At 36.9% G+C, this 19,576-nt stretch overlaps 1 protein-coding gene and 1 long non-coding RNA gene across 2 annotated transcripts; one reads left to right on the forward strand and one right to left on the reverse strand.

Annotated features, from left to right (window-relative positions):
• The first annotated feature begins 18 nt into the window (after positions 1–18).
• On the forward strand, positions 19–15,388 carry IL12B (interleukin 12B). Its single transcript, XM_072400424.1, has 8 exons — positions 19–149; positions 6,419–6,506; positions 7,680–7,931; positions 8,079–8,190; positions 8,428–8,609; positions 9,510–9,667; positions 10,429–10,542; positions 12,357–15,388. Exons 2-7 carry the CDS (start codon positions 6,422–6,424, stop codon positions 10,540–10,542), a joined length of 903 nt encoding a protein of 300 aa, XP_072256525.1. The 5' UTR covers positions 19–149; positions 6,419–6,421; the 3' UTR covers positions 12,357–15,388.
• Positions 9,528–18,070, reverse strand: LOC140323404 (uncharacterized). The gene is made up of 3 exons (XR_011919371.1): positions 17,935–18,070; positions 10,963–10,996; positions 9,528–10,222 (listed from the first exon to the last, which is right to left on the reverse strand). It is a non-coding gene; the product is annotated as an uncharacterized lncRNA (long non-coding RNA).
• Positions 18,071–19,576: the final 1,506 nt, after the last annotated feature.

Genomic DNA, 19,576 nt, shown 5'->3' on the forward strand with positions numbered 1-19,576 from the left:
TTACCAGTGACATCATGAGATGTTCACATACTTGTATATAACCTGGGATCCTCTGCAGTTTAGATTGTAATATTTGGCTGGAACAAGAAAGCAAAGGTACTCACATCTTCGCTGCAGCTCCAGGCTCTGGTCCAACGCCCTACACAGAAGTAAGATGCCTTAGGTTCTACTTTGTTTAAAATGTTATTCTACATTTGTATTTATTGTTATACATTAGTTCTGATTGTTGGATCCATCTGTGTGTTTTTAGAAAGGAAATGTGTTTAGCTACTTGTATATGTTCCCTAATTTGTTTTTACACGTAATTATAATTTCTACCTTAAAATGTAGTACATTGCAGCTTATTAGTCCTTGGAGGTGGTAGCTGTTATTATTTTATTAACTGTCTTTTATAATAAGTGTTATTCATTATTTTCACATATTTCCTTTTCTAGGGTAACAATGCTTATTTAATGAACTACGCTTACCTTAAACTTCTCTCACATAACATAACATAATGGCGGGATGGTTTCCAAGCTACATACGGTACATATGTCAAATCTCCATTGCTGGACACACACAGTGCTTTTCAGTTTTATGGAGAGTGAAATGAGAAGGATGAGTGTGAGGCACCCTGCTGCATTTTTCTCAATAGGAAATGACAGCGGTTTTCACCGTTGCTTGGTAGATAAGATGGACTGTACTTTTAATACCCAAGCAGGTACAATCTAAATAAGAGACTTTTTGCTGGTTTGGAGATATCTCAATTTAACTTGGTTGTAGCTTCTTGCAATTACTATATACCAGAGCTTAGACTGATGAATGGGCAACCAATGCACCCTAATGTGGCCAAAATTGATACCTTTTTTGGAGTACAAGAGATGGCAACACAGTACTATGTGGTACAGCAAACTATAATACATACTTATAATGTGTTGAGGTGCCATTCAAAGTGAATGACATTGCTCCACAGCTTGTTAGTGAATGGAAGTGTGAATATGGCCAAAGTTAACTGCAGCACCATAAATGCTTTCTGTCCTGCTAGACAGGGCTGGGCTGTATGACAGAGCAATTTAAACCTCATATAAAGACATATGACAAACAAGACATACATCATTTGTTTTGTCTAAAGCCAGCCTGACAGCATTTCTTAAATGTATACTTAATTTCCCCTTGAAACCCCAGATAAACAGTTACATTTTGAATTCATATACAATCCGTTTTATGTATACTTTACTTACTTTTACTACTTATCACTGTAATAATTAAAAAAATTAGGAATTCAAGAATACACCTCAAAGAAAGAGACACTTACAAGAAGGAAATGGAGGTGCCTATTGCAGATTGACTACAAAATGCATAACTACACATGTACAACTGTTTATTCATCAACAATTGGCACAAATCTTTCATTGCCTTCATAACATTAAGGCAATCCTTTAATCCATCAGGACTTCCTTCAGGATTCCTTTGTAGGTAAACACGTGAAACAACCCCGATGATTATGAAGTGTTAAATAAAAGAACAACATGAAGATACCAGGAAGCGTAACCTATATTGTAATTATCAATCTTAAAGAAGAACTAAACTCAAAACTGCCTAATACAAAAAAATACACTTACCTTCAATCCCGCAGGGCACTCCATCGGTCCAAAGGTGTTTTCTTTAGGGTCCTGTGTCGTCCCGGTATTCATCTCCAAACCGGTGCGCCGGGTGGCTCCATCTTCGCCTCTTCTTCCTGGTTCTTCTTCCTACGTCACCCGACCCAGGCAGGAGATCGGGTGATGTAAATTGGAAAAAAAACTTGCCGATATCACTGCGCATGCGTGAGATTGGCAATTTTTTCTCCTTTCACGAAAAAAAGGCTCCTTGTGCGCATTGCCTGGGCATGCGCAGAAGGAACACCCAAGAGCCTCCCAAGATGCTCGACGTAGGTATCTCGGGAAGCTTTGCACTTCCATTCATTCTCGATCGCCTATATGATCGAATTATAGAGGGCAGTGCTGCACTCTTTTTTTTTTTTTAAAAAAAAGGGTGTTGCACTTAATAAAAATAATCTAAACAAACCGAAATTGTAGCTTACATAAAAGGGTTGTCTACCCTTGTTGTTTCACCTAACACTGATGTCTGTGCAAAAAATGACTTGACAGGGATATTTTGAGAGAAAGACAAAGTAAAGGCGACTTTGACTTGTGATGAATGAAAATGAGAATTTAATTTTTCACAAAAAACAAAATTAATGGGGAGGGAGGAGTTAATAGGAAGGTGAAATAAAAGAAAGCAGGGGGAACTTTAGTATAGCCAGTGTTTGAAGAGAAGTGAGTGCGTTGAACAGTGGGGCAACTTCCAATTAAATATTGTATTGTGATTGGTTGACTTGTCACTGAGGCTTAAATTTGTTTCAAGCATTGGAATGCAATGTGACATAACATATTAGTTGAATAACACCTTAGAAAATTGTGAAACTTGGAAAGTTTTTTAAGACCAAAAAAACAACAATGAAAAAGGAGGTATGAAAACCTTCAAAAAAATGCATTCTCTAAAATTTTCAAACATGACGTTTTACTTAGTTTTTTGAAAAAAGGAAAATCACACTTTCCAAAAATGTATTTTCAAAAATGGACCATTTAAGGAAGTCTCTAGTTTTTGTTTGGTTCTTGTATAGCGGCAATGTTTTGTCCTCTTCTTTACCATACTCTCCCTCCCTTCCCTCATCAAAAGCAAGAATAGGAAAGTCATATATTTAATCTGTGGCTTATTTAGGGAAGTGAAGGCTGAATTCTTATTGATTGGCAGTACATGCTCAGTGTAATTTGCAACAACACCTGGGACAACTGTTGGTTAAAAAATAGTTCCCACATGCATTTTTACTGCACTGAAATGGATGCCATTTTTTAAAAAATCAGCAGGTTATTTTCTAACCTTCTTCATATCAAATCACAGCTATTGTTTGACACTACCAAACAGGAAGAAGCAGTGCCGGCCTATGTAATGAGCAATACATTATAATATACAATATAATCTCTGTTTATGCATGAGATTGGCACTTCACTTCTACGTGAACACCTCAGCACAGGTGTTGTTTTTTAAAATGAAAGCTATTCTATTCCATATGCCTAATTTCACACATAATATAGACAAAAAAGCATGTATGTATCATAGAGTGCATTGGCTGATACTATGTAACCAAGGGCAGAGGTCAGCAGTATAAAATGCAGAGAGAAGAGTGCAACAAACACCCTCTCAGCCCACACCCCTGCGCACAGACTTTCTAGCACGCTCAGCAACAGTCCGCGCACCAGCAGGACTGGTGGACAGAGTAGGGCTGTCAGGGTTTACCCCTCTGTTACCCCTTGTCAAACACACCATCACAGGTAGACTGCCATCACATGCTTAGACGTAAGCATGCACCGTTACCCCTGACAACCTACAAAAAGCTTATACTTTTTGTAGTGTTTAATAAGTAAAAACATACAAAAACAGAGCATAAACAAATACAGAAAAATAAACACTAAGAACAAAAACAGAACAATAGCAGAACAAGAGCAACAGCATGAAATAAAAGGGAAAACTGTGAAATAATACTTAGGTGGAAGTTGGTTTTCCTGGTCCAGGTTGCTGGTAAAGTCCAAGTTATTAGCCAGAGTCACTGGGCTCCCTGCAGTGCTCAATGTGTCAGTGCTGTTGTCTTTAGCAACAAGATGGTATCAGTGAGAGCTCCCTCTATTAGACTTACATGGCTTTTTCTATGCCAACCACAGAGTTGGGACTATTAAGACAATCCAAAGACAGCAGGTTGGAGCTGATTTAGGGGCTATGTCCACATGGATTATGATGCTTGTGTACTATTCCAAAATGCCTTTGTTCTAGCTATTATTATCAATTTTACAAGTGCAGGTTTTATGAACTGCCCCCCAGATTGTTAATCAGCACAATATATGAAGTTCACAGAGACCAAACTAGGCATGTCTGGGACTTATGGTTCACCAGAACAGGCTAAATATGGGTTCCAGGCTTTCTTGAGGCCTAGGAGACTAGTTCTCACAATGCTTCCCAAATGATCCAGTTACAAATCAACCAACTACTACTTTATACAGATAGGTATATTAGAAATATAAAGATTATTAATAAATGGGTTCCGGAGACACAAAACTCAAACTTTTACAAATTAGTTGTAAACTAGATGGTCTGGAAGGATGCTGGTTGTCAAATCAAGAAATCTTTGATAAGGGGAAATTTTTGACCCTGGTCTGTCACAACTTGGGCACCCAGCAGTTTGACAGTTCGCTAAATGGTTTCCTTGCAATGCTAATTGGAGAAATGGCCAATTTTTCAACATAATAAATTATTTTGAAAACTATATATCAATCTAGAAATACACACTACCTTCCGTCACTCTTGACTGATGTGTCGTCAGCTGTGAAAATGCTTTTTCCTATTCATGAAATGTTTAATTCAGATACATTTGACATTTGCTCCATGCTCAGTGTGAAATTAACACCCCAAGGTAAAAATTAGGCTCACCTTGTCATTGCACACAATGTTCAATTGTTTGGAATATTTATATTGTTGGAGGATGTCAGAAATCCAACACCTGGGGAGGAAAACAATCACTCTAGTTAGCTATATATAAAAAAAAAGATTACCGCATTTTTGGAAGACTGCCACTGCTCTGAGTCAGGTTATAATTTGGTCACCTGTTTATTATCTGTTCTTAATATGTTCTAGATTCTATGAAGTTGGTAAGATTATTTGATCCATGCAGATACACAATTCTGCTTTTCTCTTCCTCTGTTCTGTTTAACTGCTAAGATCAACCAAAATACCCACTACTTTGGGGTATGTAAGACCCCTCTCTGTGTCATCTCTGGGTCAATCCCTCAGCAAGTGTGCTGTAATATGGGTAAAGTCTATAGCCCTGAATGCCTTTTAACCTATATGGCAATAGTGGCATTGGAAAAGGTAAAAAAAAATATGTCACACATTATGAGTTATATAAAGCAGATGCCCACAAAAAAAGGTGATATGTTTTTTCAAAAAGCCACTGCTTCACTTCGGTTAGGCAACTGCAAGAATTTTCATACTCCTGGGTGTGTGGCCCCATCACTAGCTGTGGTTTGCCTCAGTGGCTCATATGTCAATACATAATATAGGAGCTTGCAAGAAGGAACACATGGAATGATAAGGGACAGCAAGCAGTTTATGTCCCAACCAAGCAATTTGTGCAGTGGCCAGACAGAAATAAAGCAGTGACTTTTAGACTTCAGAAGTAAGCTTCTGGAAAGGTAAGTATATGAAGTTTTCTTTTAGCAGGTTTTTAATACAACTAACACTGTGCTGGCATGTTTTCTTTAAAATATATCTAATTCAACATTTTTCTCTATTTTGGATGGGGAAACATATAGTTAAACATCATGTTCTTTTATGTTTGTGTTTATTTGTGTTTACTTTATTGCCCTCCTCTACTCACCCTTCAGTAATAGAAGGGTGAGTAGAGGAGGGCAGTAAATTAAATGTTTTGCTTTGCTTTGTATGGGTAAAGATCAGAAAATACAAACAAATGGACCTGAATTAACATTTTTAAATGAATAATATTTTTAAGGTAACCAATATTTCACTTTAATTTGGAGTAAAACTCTAGTCCCAAAGTGCCCACCTGCCCTCATTTGTGCATTAAGTCATCATAGCAGGATGACGCCCTTACAAGACCAAAACTCAACAGAACAGAAAAGCATTTCACAAATGGTACACAGAGTAGCTTTACTATATATATGAAAACTATTTAACTATGTCATACTTGTGCTCGACACATGTTGTGGTATTGTTGCTTCATGAAGGGTGCAGAAAAGTGGAGGCTGACAGTGCAAAAAAACCCATTAGTCTGGCTAATATACTAATGCTTTGGTTTCAATATTAAACAAGAATATAAGTAGGAATTTGAAACTGACACAAAGAAATATTGTTTGGGTAGTTCAAAAACAAATGCCCTGTTTTGTTTTTACCTGTGATAAGTGCTGCTGGTTGCATCTGTCGGTGCCACAATCATCTTTTCTCTACCCCTCTTTGCTGGTAAACATAAACAGGTTTTAACAAGCTAAATGTTTGTCCTGCCTGATTCTGGTGCCAGACAACATTCTGATTGCTTCTGTAGGTTAATTCCTTGGAAAGCATTATAACCCTACAAAATACTCATATTTTGCCTAGTTATCTGAAGATGTCGATCTGATAACAGTAATGTATACAGGAAGCACTTAATTTGTTGCCTACTCAACTACTACTGGCCATGGAATTTTCCAGTTTTAGGGAGATCCAAAACAACCTTGTTCAAAAATTCCATGATACATTGTTCTTCATGTATGAGTTCCTCATACCTACTGAATTGGTAGGTTAATTACGAGCTCTACAATCAAAACGACTCATAAGACATTTTCACTTACAGGTCATGCATCTACTGATGATATTATCGTTCACCTTGCTATGCTTGGATCCTGTGTATGGAGCCTGGGAACTGGATGCAAAGAAAAACAGTAAGCATATTTTATGTTTTTGCAAGTCTATTGTATGCTGAAGGGAGGAAAAGTAGGGAACCTGCCCACCTTTACAATTCTGGAATTAGTTTTCCAAAGAGGAACATAAAAAATCTTTCTGTATCAGATTCTGGATATTCATGACATAGCTTCAACATATTATTCATTTAGTCTGGAGGAAACTGTTGCACAGTCTATCCAAGCTTGTCATGATGAATATCAATACTGATAGCACCAGGCAGATAATAAAGATTTCAGAGCACTGTCTTTAGATGTAGGACTTTTTCATAAGAAAGCTCTCTGGTATACAAGAGCACTGTTTTTGAACAAAGATCTAAAATATAGGAAAAAGAGCACCAAATAAGCATTGATGTCCAGATATTTTTTACTGTTAAGCAGCTGTTTTGGACATCAAGAGGTAAATACTATTTGAGGAAGAGCAGAAAACCTGTTCTAGTCACTGGTTTGGCAAGGACCAGGTGTCACTATGTAACCAAATACAGCATGTTTGTTTATTTGAGCTACAGAAAAAGTTTTTACTATTGCAAAACCATAGGTGTTAAAATAGAGATTCCCCTCCACTTCATTCCCAAACCTAGCCACCTTTACTTACTTCTTGGAAGGATTTCCACAAGAGATTGGAGTATGTTCATGGAAATGCATAAGATCATATGAGAGGTCAGGTACTGATGCTGAATGAGATTTCAGTTTATCTCAAAAAAGTTAGGAAGAGTTCAGGTCAAGACTCAAATCACACCAAACACACTAAACCAGGTCACATAAATCCTAATATTTACTACTGGCTGTGTAGACAGAGGTACAATCATACTAGAAGAAAAAAGGACCTTCCCCAAACTGCTACCAACAGTTTTTCCGCTGTAGCAAACCTAAACTTTATCATTTACTGTAAAACCCTGTATTGAAATTATTTGGAGACATGTTCACATTTGTATTCACTATGTATTGTACTTTGAAGGTTAGGTTTAGGTTAGAGCTGAAGTTCCTTAGCTCTACCATAGTGTGCCTTGTGATTTCTTTGTTTTACATTTTTTTCCAACTAGCTTCACATTTTGGTAGAACAAAAAAATACAATAAACTAAACATATCTTGTAATATTACAGTGAGATTCCCTCTATTTGCTTCCTTCATTAATTTGCATTATTCTTTATTAAGCAATGATAGTGGATATAGATTCTGATGAGAAAGCAACAGTAAATGTAAAGTGCCGCAGTCGGGACCACCAAACTGTCTGCTGGAGGAAGAAAAAACGAGCATTAGGCTGCAACATGGAACTTAATCTAAAAGTGAAGGAACAAGTTGACGGGGGGAATTTTACTTGCCACTCTGATAATGGACTCATTCTGGATTATAAACTAATTCTACTACACATGCAAAATGTTCCACAACATAAGAGGATATTCTCAAGTAAGTCTAAAAGTTTCTTTATTCCTGTTTCAAAATGTTCATTTTTGTATTCATTTGACCTTTACTAATGTTGCTTTTAATAATTCTGTATAATGTAGGATATCTGTATACCATGATAAATTATTTTTGTTTTCTGCTGTTTTTTAGAGTCAGGAGAAATAGTAAAATGTTCAGTAAAAAGCTATAGCGGTAACTTCAGCTGTTCCTGGAATTCCACAGATGACAACAATATAGAATATATCTTTAAGGCTTATAGGAGGTAAGTCACCCAATAATTAATTGTTAATGGTTATTTCTAAATAAATATATTTGAAAAAAAATGAAGCAATTTTCTGATATTTTCAAAGTCAAAAGCTTAAAAAGAGGCTGGACTTAAATTGTTTGATAATAATTGTTGAAAATGAAAAGTTTATAGGCTTTTACCCATTCTTTATTTTATAAACAAAAGTAAGCCTGACATTTTTATTATACACTAATTCAAAGTTACATTCTGCAGTGAAAACAACAGCATATACTGCGACGAGCCCACAAAAAATAAAAATCAGTACACTGTGGAATGCCGTGATACCCAAACCTGCATTTATGAAGAAGAGGATCAAAGCATCACAGTTGTTCTGCATGCAATTCAACTACATAGATATGAGAATTATACAATGTCCTTCATGCTAAGGGAAATCAGTGAGTATTTTCACGTAACCTTTTTATTTCTGACAAAAGATGATAGAGGATTGATACTTATATAATGGGCCTGATTTATTAAAGCTCTCCAAAGCTGGAGAGAATACACTTTTCTTAGTGAAGCTGGGTGATCCAGCAAACCAGGAATGGGTCTGGTACATGACTGAAAACATTTGCTAACAAATAGCAAATTCCAAATTCAATTCCAGGTTTGCTGGATCCAACTTCACTGTGGAAAGTGTATCCTCTCCAGCCTTGGACAGCTTTAATAAACCAAGCCTAGTGTCTCTAAGTGTTCATCTGTGGCTGACCTAGGTTTAGAATAATAGGGGGTTGGGTCCATATTTTAATTCCTCTACTCCTGTAGAATTAAAGACTCTCAAGTCTTGTCAGAGAAGCCCAGACTGCTGGGCACAAAGCAAGTCTCCCTCACTGTGGTTATTGCTTCTTGTGGATAAGGTTATGGTGCATGTTGGGAAAGAATATGGTTAGTGTCGGGAAGGTATAGAGCTTCTGTCAAATTGTTACTGCTAGTAGAAATGGTATACATAGGTGCTAGCAAAAGTTTTTACTAAGTAGAAATAGTAGGGTGCTTGTTTGACAATATAGAGATATCACAGAATCCAATGTATAAATACAAAGCAAATGGGGCAATGCCTGTGTCCAAAGGAATTTACTAAATCACTGCAATCTTTATTTTTTGAGGGCCGGCGTCCTTTCATTAAGACTATTAACTAATTATTAAATTGTAACAATGCATTTCTGTAAGAAATGTATATCAATTTTAATCTACATCTGAATATATATATATATATATATATACTTTTATTTATATAAAAGGGGTCAGTAAAGATCAAATAAACATCCTTTTAAGTTGAAGTCATGTCATTTTTTTTACAGCCAAGCCTGATCCCCCACAAGAACTAGACATTAATAGCACAAAAGATAACAAACACATTTTAATACACTGGAAGTACCCAAAAACCTGGTGCAATCTCCATTCGTTTTTCCCACTTATCTTCAACGTTCAAATAACAAAAGACAAAAGAACTACAGAGGTAAGCTGACATTATTTCTAATAAAAGTAAAGTCACTGGACTATTTATTGCAGTTAAATGGCTATGTTTTTTTTATGTAACAATGATTGAGTTTTTTAGGGTACACTACAGAAGTGGTTAGGAGTATGGTCCTCTAATGGTTGAGGATTTACTGTGTCCATAGGCTCCCAAAATATAAATCCACTCCTAATAATGGGTCAAGCTCCCTCTACGCAGTGCTCTGATTGCTATTACTGTTTAGCAGCAGATGGCAATTGACAAGTAACAGAATGTCCCTGAATTCAATACAGAAAAGACCAGAATGATTGAATTATTAATCTAAAAAAAAGGGAGACAAATATTAATAAAGAGACCAATATTTGCATGGAACTTGTAATTGTGTGGATGTGCTTTTACCTAAAATAATACATAATCCGGGAAATGAAACTATATACTGAGCTGGTTTTGTTACTTAAAAAAACATGTTAGTGTTTGTGTAGAAACAATTACCTGTTTCCTTTTGCCTCAGGTGTATTTGGAAATGTAGATTGCACAAAACTTCCTGGAAACTTGTACCTGCGGGGACAGGAGAAATTGCAATCTATTGTCCTGTGATATGTTATTTTTATACATGTTATTATAGTTTAAAAAATAAAATCAGATGATCTTTCCTTTAATAACCTGTGAACACTGGCTTGAATACCCTTAAAATGAAAACATAAAAAAATGAAACAAATAAAAAAAGGTAATTAAGGTATTGAAACTTTTCTATTAAATTTTAGCATCAAACTGAGGTTACCACTTTCAAGGCGGACAAAAACATAAAATCCTTCTGTGTCCAAGCCAGAGACAAATTCTTCAACTCAACCTGGAGTGAATGGTCATGCTACAAGTAGGTAAGATATCTTTTTTAATTTGATGTATGTATATTTTGGGGATTAATATGAAGAAATGTGTGCTCCATGGAAAACCTTACAGGGGCCCTTTCACTCTTAAGCCTTGATCTTGAAGTGAACTTTTTCTTAGGTAGAAAAAATGCAATGCCCAATACTTAGAAGTATAAAAGTACATGTAACTCTGGTTGATCTTTAACCAAATGTAAAGTTCACATAATACCACTGAAGGAAAATGTTCCTGTTTCCCTTATCCCTTTTCCGGAAAGCAATATTTTTACTAAGTCTCTATTAGTTTAATATTCACACAGATCTCAAATAAAAAAATATAAATTAACAGAGAAAAAGAATTAACAAGTAATCAACAACTATTCTAAATAAGCTAAATAATGATCACATAGACAAAGTAAAATGATACATTACGCAAAGAGTCTGTCCTCTGTATCCTGCACCTTGGCTGGGTTCCACGAAGATTGGAGAGAGAAAGAGAAAGTAAGACACAGGCCATAAGAGGTATCCGAGGTATAGGAGACATATAAAAAGAACAATTTGTGGCTGTTGTCCCTTTTTTTACATCTCCAGGACCCCTGGCCAGATTCAGCCACACCCATGCATCCACCCCTTACTTAGGTGTCCTCCCACTTCCGGAAAAACACTGCTCACAGGTGCCTGCTGATATTCTCCAGTAGGTGTCACTGTTGCATTGGGGGCAAGCTCTCTGACTCAGCTGACCAGCTAGTTCAGGCTCCTTTGGGGGTCATCAGATAGTAGGTATGTTTATACACCTGGCAGGATGATTGGAGAAGTCTTTAAAGTAAATGCCTCCATGCACAACCCCCCATACTTCACACCTGGTATAGTGTGATCTTCCTGTTCAAAGAGGTGTTATCTTTCCTTCCAGTTCCTTGGATCCAAACCCCATCCTGGGGTCATTCTGCTGGATTTGTCCTCATTGACATTTCAAAGGCAACCCCCATCAAGGCTTACCAACAGTCACACTGAACCCATCATTTAAACTGTGCTGATTTTTTACAATTCATGTTGCGCACTCCAACAACCACCATAACCTCAGTGTCTGCCTCTGAGTAAAGGCTTATGTTGATGGGTTTTCTGTTCAAACTCTTTGTTATGCCTGCAGTTCAGCACAGACCAAAGAAATACAGAACAATGCAAAATCAGTTTGTAAATACCCATCAAATGCAAAAAAAACCATGCCCATTGACATTATTTCTATACACCAAAAATGAAACTGCTATTTCAAAGAATGGCTGAAATTTGTCTTGTACCTTTGTGCAGACTTCTGTAAAATCCAGTGTGTCCATCATACAAGGAGGAAATAAAATTATTAGGGGTATTTTGTACAGTAGGCTATCATACTGCAAGTAATAGTGTTGTGCAATTGTTTCAGTTTAGTTTAAGGACCCTCTATGTGAACAAACGCACATGTTCCAAAATATCTGAATCTGAACCAAAGTTTTCTTAAACTATTGAAACTTTTAAATTTAATACCGTTGGCCCTTAAAATATACACAGTGGGGAGCCATTGGCCACTCTGTAGATTTACTACAAGCATATAGCTGGTACTGTAAATAGGCCATTGTAAAGGTAATTACCAGTTAGTGTTACTAAATGGAGGATTTTTTTACGATATTTAAGTAATCAAACAATCATAGTTCAATCAAAACAAGCAAGGGGCAAGGTGCAGGAACCAACCAAAATTTTTAGACAACGGTGCGCACATTGTGATTGCTTGCTATGCTAGCTACTCTTTGAACAAAAACACAGTTGATAACAATCATTGTCTAATTATTACACAGTCTGAAAAATGCTGTGAAGAAAAAGAAGAACAAGAAGAAAGATGGAGCAAAAGAAAAAACAAAAGAGCATATTAACAAAATAAAGAAGTTGTAGACAGCCACCTCTCTTGCTACAGGATATAGACACCTCCAATCTAATTTCTACATTCTGTTTCTGATACACAGTGCTGATTCTTCATCCCCAAAGCCAGTAGGGCACCATTAGGGTTGCCTTTCCTTTGCTGCTCCTAAAAATTTTTAAATCAAAACTTTTATTTGTGCTCTGTTAAGACTGAAGTCCCATTTGTTTTTGTTTTTACATATCAGGTGTCATGTGTTACCAGGGTAAGGCGATTCCAGCTTTCCTTTTTGTACATTAAACTAGCATTCCTGTGCATAGATATTTCATGTGATGTGACCAATTTAAACTTCACATGCATAAATTGGATTGTAGGGATTAACAAGGGTGTGATGAGAAGTACTTTAAGACCCTTGTTACTGTACCCAAAGATTTTCCAGCATTCTGGAGACTCTCTATAACTGCTTATCAGCCCTTTTCTTTTGCTGTTGGTTTTGTTCTTCTGATTCACTACTCATGGTGAGCCATCTCTGACTGGCCATGGAGAGTGAAAGCAAGCTTTAGATTGGTTAATATTTTCAACATGAATATGCTTCACTTTTTCAGATTTCCTGTTCATTTTGATAGCAAATTTGAGATTTGTAATATTTACCGGTATATTTATTATTTTTTATTTTAGTCTTCAGGGTTCAGGTCAGTTTTGTACAAGTTATTGTAAAATATGTTTCATTTCTAGTTTAATTCCAGGTATTTTAAAACTGATTTTAACTTTTTGGAGAAGCAGGGCTGGCAACTCACCCATTCCAAACTCTGTGTTACAGTAAATCACATGATCAGTGCAATTTACAAGTATGAATATATCCTAAGGAAAAACTGTACTGAGGAAGTATGTAGGTTTCTATTGCTGACCTTCCCTTCCCCAAATACTTATTTTTTGCCTGCCTTGCTTATCCAGTGATATATTCGCAATAAATTATTTAACTAGACAATGCCTATGAATGTAGTGATCAGAATTCATTTGTATTAGAAAACCTCCAGGCAACTAGCACTTACAGAGGAAAGGTCACTACAGATTTATTTTTAGGCTCATCTTTGAAAAACTCTATTCCCTGTTCCAGTCTCTTCCTTCTACCCACCTGTTACTGTATAAACAGTTGCAATAAATACCTTATGAAGCCCACCGCCTATGTCCTTCTCCAGCTTTGCTTACACTCACAACCGGGGGATCCACAGCTACAGCCAACCAGTTGCATATTTCTGATGGCATCTTTCTGCTTTAGTCCTCCAGGGACGACATTACCTCTAGATAGCCAATAGAAAATGTTTGCACTGCACATTTAGCTATGCAGTGATGTGGACAAATGAGGAAGGACACCTCTCCTCTTCAAGGGAGGATATGGAAGAGTTGGCACCCAGGGCATCACATGACCATGGAATAAGGTTTTTTTGTCAGGGATTAGCTTGAGGATAGGGGGTTATTAGTTGATTACTTTGCAGGGAATGTCATTGTGACCTTTTAAGTATACTGACAAAGTTGCTATGAGTGCTGCCAGCCCATCCCAAATGCCCAGGCATCCTTAACACATTTAATTCAAGTCAACAGGAAATTGGGCAATGGATGGAGGAAAATTACTGGGGGCTTGGAGAATGTAATTGTTGTTAATATTCACACAAGAGGAAGTAGAACAGGTAGAACATTACAAGTTCTGCTTTAGGTTTTATTTTTACTACCTGAAACCTGAAGATAACCATTGAACATTTTCAAAATATTTTTGTATTTGCCATCATTTTGGCACTGCAGCTATTTGTTCTTTTCATATGCACGGAGCTGGTCTCTTTAACTTATGCTTTTTTAAGCCAACAGTCTTACATGATAAATATATTTATTATTGTTGAATTGTTAAACTATGAATGAAAAAGATGAATTATTTCCATATGTGAGCTTCAACTATTTTTGTATTTTAAAATATTCTTTTTTGAAAACTTAGTAAAATGCCCTTTTTAGCAAGTAAACTTGTGTTGTTTTTTATTTATTTAAAGCTGAACTTCAGCCTTACCTTTAGTCTAAAGTTATACAAATTGCTGATTTCAGTACACACAGCTTCTTAAGAAGGATTGCCACCAGAACCAATGGCCCCACTGAAAAGTTTTCCTTTACCTCCTGTTCTGATTACAATTGTAATTCATTTTGTATAATATATCTAGGACAAAAAGGGACAGTGACTCTCACCACTGGGAACACAGAAAATAATAAAAAAACTTGTTTATGTAGAGAGCACAGAATTTCAACTATTGATATACCTATTTACTGTGGCAAATAGAAATGACAGCAAGCACTTAAATAACACAGCCATCTTCCACAGAGCTTTTACAGAGCCCATAGTCATGTCATTGTTTCTCCTATTTGCTCAAAATCTACCATGTCCCTACCATAAACATATGTCACTTACATAATCTAAAGAGACACCTACCAGTATGTTTCTTGGGAAATGGATAGAAACCAAGGTGACTGGAGGAAACCCATGCAAACACAAGGACAAATACACACAGATAGCAACTTGGGTGAGATTTAAACTTGGATCCATAATTCTGCAAGGCCAGAGTAGTAGCCAACAAGCCTTTTACTCTATATAAACCTGCACTAAATTCAGCGTTCTACCACTGATACTGGGTTAAAAAAAACTTGACTGAGGTACAAGCCTTTCTACACACACTTTAAACAAAAAAGAAATGTGGGCTTCAGATATACTGTAACTCTTATTGTTAAGATTATTTATTTATAAGGCTAACCCATATATAAACAATTAAAAGGTCAGTTTAAAGCTAAACTTGCAAACAAAAGGTGAGTTATAGTTTTCTTTTAACATTATCCTGATGTATTAGCTTTGTGAATTAAGCCCAATGCCTTGTGGTATTATTGTGCATTTGGCATTAAATATGCAATAATTCATGTACACAAGTATTCAAAGTGTCCTATGTTGCCTTTGTTGAGTAGCCATAGAAATAATATAGGTTGGCGTTATTTCCCTAATTTTGAAATATTACCACTTTGAATACCAGTTTCATACTATCCTGCACATTCATTACACTGTAGAAAACAATATTATATGTTGCAATGACACTCAGAAAGAAACAAGGAAGTGTTAAAAGTACAAAATGGCACCACAGCAAAGTCATGAGATCCAGTTTATTAGCTTCTCTAAATCCTACAACAATGACAAAAGGATATAAACATTGCTTTATATTCATAAATCACATATAGATCTTCTGTAAAGGTAATAAAGCCAAATAAAGGGAACCTGTCAATCATGCAAACAACCAACCTAACAATGAAACCAACTTACTGTACTTCTGATAATCTCCAACACACACACACACGCAATGAACCTTTAGGTTCCTGGTGCACTTTCTACGGAGTACCTCCACTATTGCCTGACCCTGAGCAAAGCCACATCCACCATGGAGCTAAACTCCCAACGTCCCATACCAGGGCAAATCAAAGACATCTAAGTTATGTACATAGGTTTTTATGAAAGGGTGCAGGGGTTCCCTAATGAAATGGAGGAAGGGGGAGATAAGAGGAATTAAAGCCTGAGTTTTATTTTCATGCAACAGCAACCCAAAGGTCAAATTACCAGCCTCACATATTAAAATGCCAGCAATACTTTATTTCAATACAAAAGGTAAAATCACATGACTTTAAACATATATACCTTAGTATATTATCTTCCCATTAAAGAGCATGTAGCTGTATATTTGCAATCCCAATGTAGAGATTTATTTACACATTTAACGGATTCTCAGTCTGCTTCATCAGAAGTCACATTGAGATTACGTCATTGAGAATAGAAGCCGCTGTGACCATTGAGAATAGAGCCTTTGCTTCATCAGAAGTCACAATGAGATTACATCATTCAGAATGGAACCAGCGGTGACCACAAGCTTTCCCATATACAGAGTGTCAGCAAAGTACATGAAGAGAAATAAACGAGACACCAGGGTGCAACCAAACATGGGTAGCTTGTTCTATCTGGTGCCAGTGGGCGAGCTACTGACATCAGTAACCTATTTGAACCATTTGAATAATGACACCATTTTGGTTGCACCCTCGTCTTTCGTTTGTCTCTCTGCATGTACTTTGCTGATACTCTGTATATGGGAAAGCTTGTGGTCACCGCTGGTTCCATTCTGAATGATGTAATCTCATTGTGACTTCTGATGAAGCAAAGGCCATGAAACGCGTAGATAAATCACAACATTGAGACTGCAAATGTTCCTTTTTTGGGAAGACAAATGCTGAGTTATATATGTTTGTGGACATGTGATTTTAAATTTTGTATTAAAAAAAAGTATAGCTAGTATTTAAATATGTTTGAGAATTGTGAGGTATGATATGATGCCTTAATAGTCTTTGAGCTTCCTTCTTCATATTTGTAAATATATACATTGTGGGATGTGGCATCGGTATATGTCGGGAATTTGATTTTTTTGATGATTGTCAACTCACAAGCTTTACATGTTCTAAAGTTGGTGCTGTATGGCTTTCTCTTTCCTGGATCACCAATCACATTAAAACTTTCAAAGCAGTTCTGAATCTGATTGGTGATTGAATTTGTGTTAAGGTTTTATGTATGTGTAATGCCTGCAGTGGGCATTTTGTGGAATAGCTCTTCTGCATCACAAGCAGGGGTTCCTAGATCACCAGATTACCCTACTATAGCCTGGTGCACTACAACAATATATGGATGAAACACTAAAGCCCTGAACTGGCAAAGTGGGGCCCGTAGATGCATCTTAAGCTTATGGGACATTCAGGAAATGTATTGTGTTGTCTAAAAGTAAGAGGCATGGGTACGCTAACATAAAGTGGGGGTTCTTTATGTATTTCTTTCAGGTAAGTGGAGTAACCCATAACAAAACAACTCCAGTGCATTTGTCCAGATGTTTCCCTTATTAAAGACAAGTCCCTTTTGCTTGCTTTACTTGTTCAGTGGGACCGGTCTTGTATCTGCCCCCTGTTGTTTTCTACAGGCAGCTTGAAGTAAAAGGACCAGCTCTCTGTGGGAGTTTCAAACAGCTTAGTGATGGTGTCACTCCCTTTTGTATCATTAAAGAGTATATTTAAAATACATTTTTATACCGAATGTTAAATTGTAACCATTTGTAACTCCAGTGCATTTGTCCAGATGTTTCCCTTATTAAAGACAAGTCCCTTTTGCTTGCTTTACTTGTTCAGTGGGACCGGTCTTGTATCTGCCCCCTGTTGTTTTCTACAGGCAGCTTGAAGTAAAAGGACCAGCTCTCTGTGGGAGTTTCAAACAGCTTAGTGATGGTGTCACTCCCTTTTGTATCATTAAAGAGTATATTTAAAATACATTTTTATACCGAATGTTAAATTGTAACCATTCCTTCCTCTTATTAAATCTAAAACATGTTTAGATTTACTTCATCTCCATCTCCAAACAAAAATCAATAACCCCATTTATCTCATTCTGGATTCTGTTTTTATTTTTTTCATACCTTGCATAGAAAGACATTTTCACCTCCAGGGTCTTGCAGATGTAGATGTGCCTGTGCTGGCTTGTAAGCCTAAGTGAGGTGTGGTAGATGTTGGTGGCCAGAAAGAATCTCACAGAGCTGAAGAAACGTTGCAACACAAATCTGCATATATACAGTAAAGAGTTAATATAATATAAAGTTTTTTTTTATTTTTTTTCACTGTGTATAGAAACTGTTATCTGGTAGTATGCAAGAGAAGGCCTGAGGTCACCTTCCCTTACCAGTGGGGTCATCCTCCGATAGCAGCTAGTTCCTATTCTGTAGAAGGGCCTGGAAATGACGTCAACCAGAGAACTGGAAATGGACTGGGCTTAATGGAGCAAACTGAAAGCCCAGGAAAAGTGGAACTGAGAGTAAGCAGGCCATCCCCTTACCTTAAATGAGGTAATATAGAGGTAATATATATATTTTTTTTATTTTACTTTACTGTGTATAGAAACTGTTATCTAGTAGTATGTAAGAGAAGGCCCGAGGTCACCTTCCCTTACCAGTGGGGTCATCCTCCGATAGCAGCTAGTTCCTATTCTGTAGAAGGGCCTGGAAATGACGTCAACCAGAAAACAGGAAATAGACTGAGCTTAATGGAGCAAACTGCAAGCCCAGGAAAACTGGAACTGAGAGTAAGGAGGCCATCCCCTTACCTTAAATGAGCAGTATTATGTATTACAATATTCCGATACTTAGAAGTTTTTGGAACACCTTTCTGAGAAAAAATACCTTGGCTGATCTATTGGTGGATCTTAGCTACTCCTGATGAAGTGGTGTCATTATGGGAACACATCCATGAAACGTGTCGAGTTTATTGGTTGAAGCATTAAAGTAGAATTGGTTGAAGCGTTAAAAAGTTCTCAGATAATTTGTCAGGGTTATGACAACGCTGTGATGCTATCACTATTGTTTTAAATAGAATATTGTATAAATGTCAATTTATGTTGTATATTTAAATTGAAATTGAACTTTTAGTATACGGTTTAGCACTTTAAAAGTCCCATTTGTTTTTGTTGCTTATTAAAAAAAATATACTCATCATACATAAAAAAGTTATCTTTCTGAGCTTGACAGTGGTCTGGGTTATTCTGGGCTTTTTGGAGGTTGATAGGGGTGCACTGATTTTGTAGGATGGTATGGGGAAGAGAGGTAATGGGGTGCACTGGTAACAATGCAGGGTGATTTGGAGGTTTTAGGAAGGTAGAGACAGGTGATGGCATTCAGTGGCATTATTGCTGAGAGATACTGAAGTACAAGAAAGAGGAAGACAGGCTATGGGGTGCCTTTGTATTATTACAGAATGATATGGGGGTACAGGTAGTTAGGGATAGGTAATGGGGTGCACTTCTACTCTTGCAGGGTGATATGGGGTACAGGAAAGGGACAAGTTGATGGGATACATTGATATTATTGCAAATAAATATAAAGAGAGGGGGACACTTAAGGGGGTGCAGTTTTGTCTTTGCAGGGTGATAGGGGTTTACTGTAAGGGACATGGGATAGTGTGCAGATGAATCATGGAAAAGGTACATGGGGGATAAAAAAGGGGAAGACATTGGTGAAGGGGTGCATTGCTAATATTGCAGAGTGATATGGGAGTCCAGGAAGGGGGAGG

Source organism: Pyxicephalus adspersus, chromosome 2 (genome assembly GCF_032062135.1).
Source record: "Pyxicephalus adspersus chromosome 2, UCB_Pads_2.0, whole genome shotgun sequence".
In the NCBI taxonomy this organism is placed as follows: domain Eukaryota; kingdom Metazoa; phylum Chordata; class Amphibia; order Anura; family Pyxicephalidae; genus Pyxicephalus; species Pyxicephalus adspersus.

What these genes read in the sequence shown, in the direction of transcription:
- IL12B (XM_072400424.1), top strand. Translation starts at nt 6,422, where the DNA reads ATGCATCTACTGATGATATTATCGTTCACCTTGCTATGCTTGGATCCT. An exon ending in ACTGGATGCAAAGAAAAACA is followed by an intron (nt 6,507 to 7,679) that starts GTAAGCATATTT and finishes TTCTTTATTAAG; the next exon opens with CAATGATAGTGGATATAGAT. An exon ending in ATCTTTAAGGCTTATAGGAG is followed by an intron (nt 8,191 to 8,427) that starts GTAAGTCACCCA and finishes TACATTCTGCAG; the next exon opens with TGAAAACAACAGCATATACT.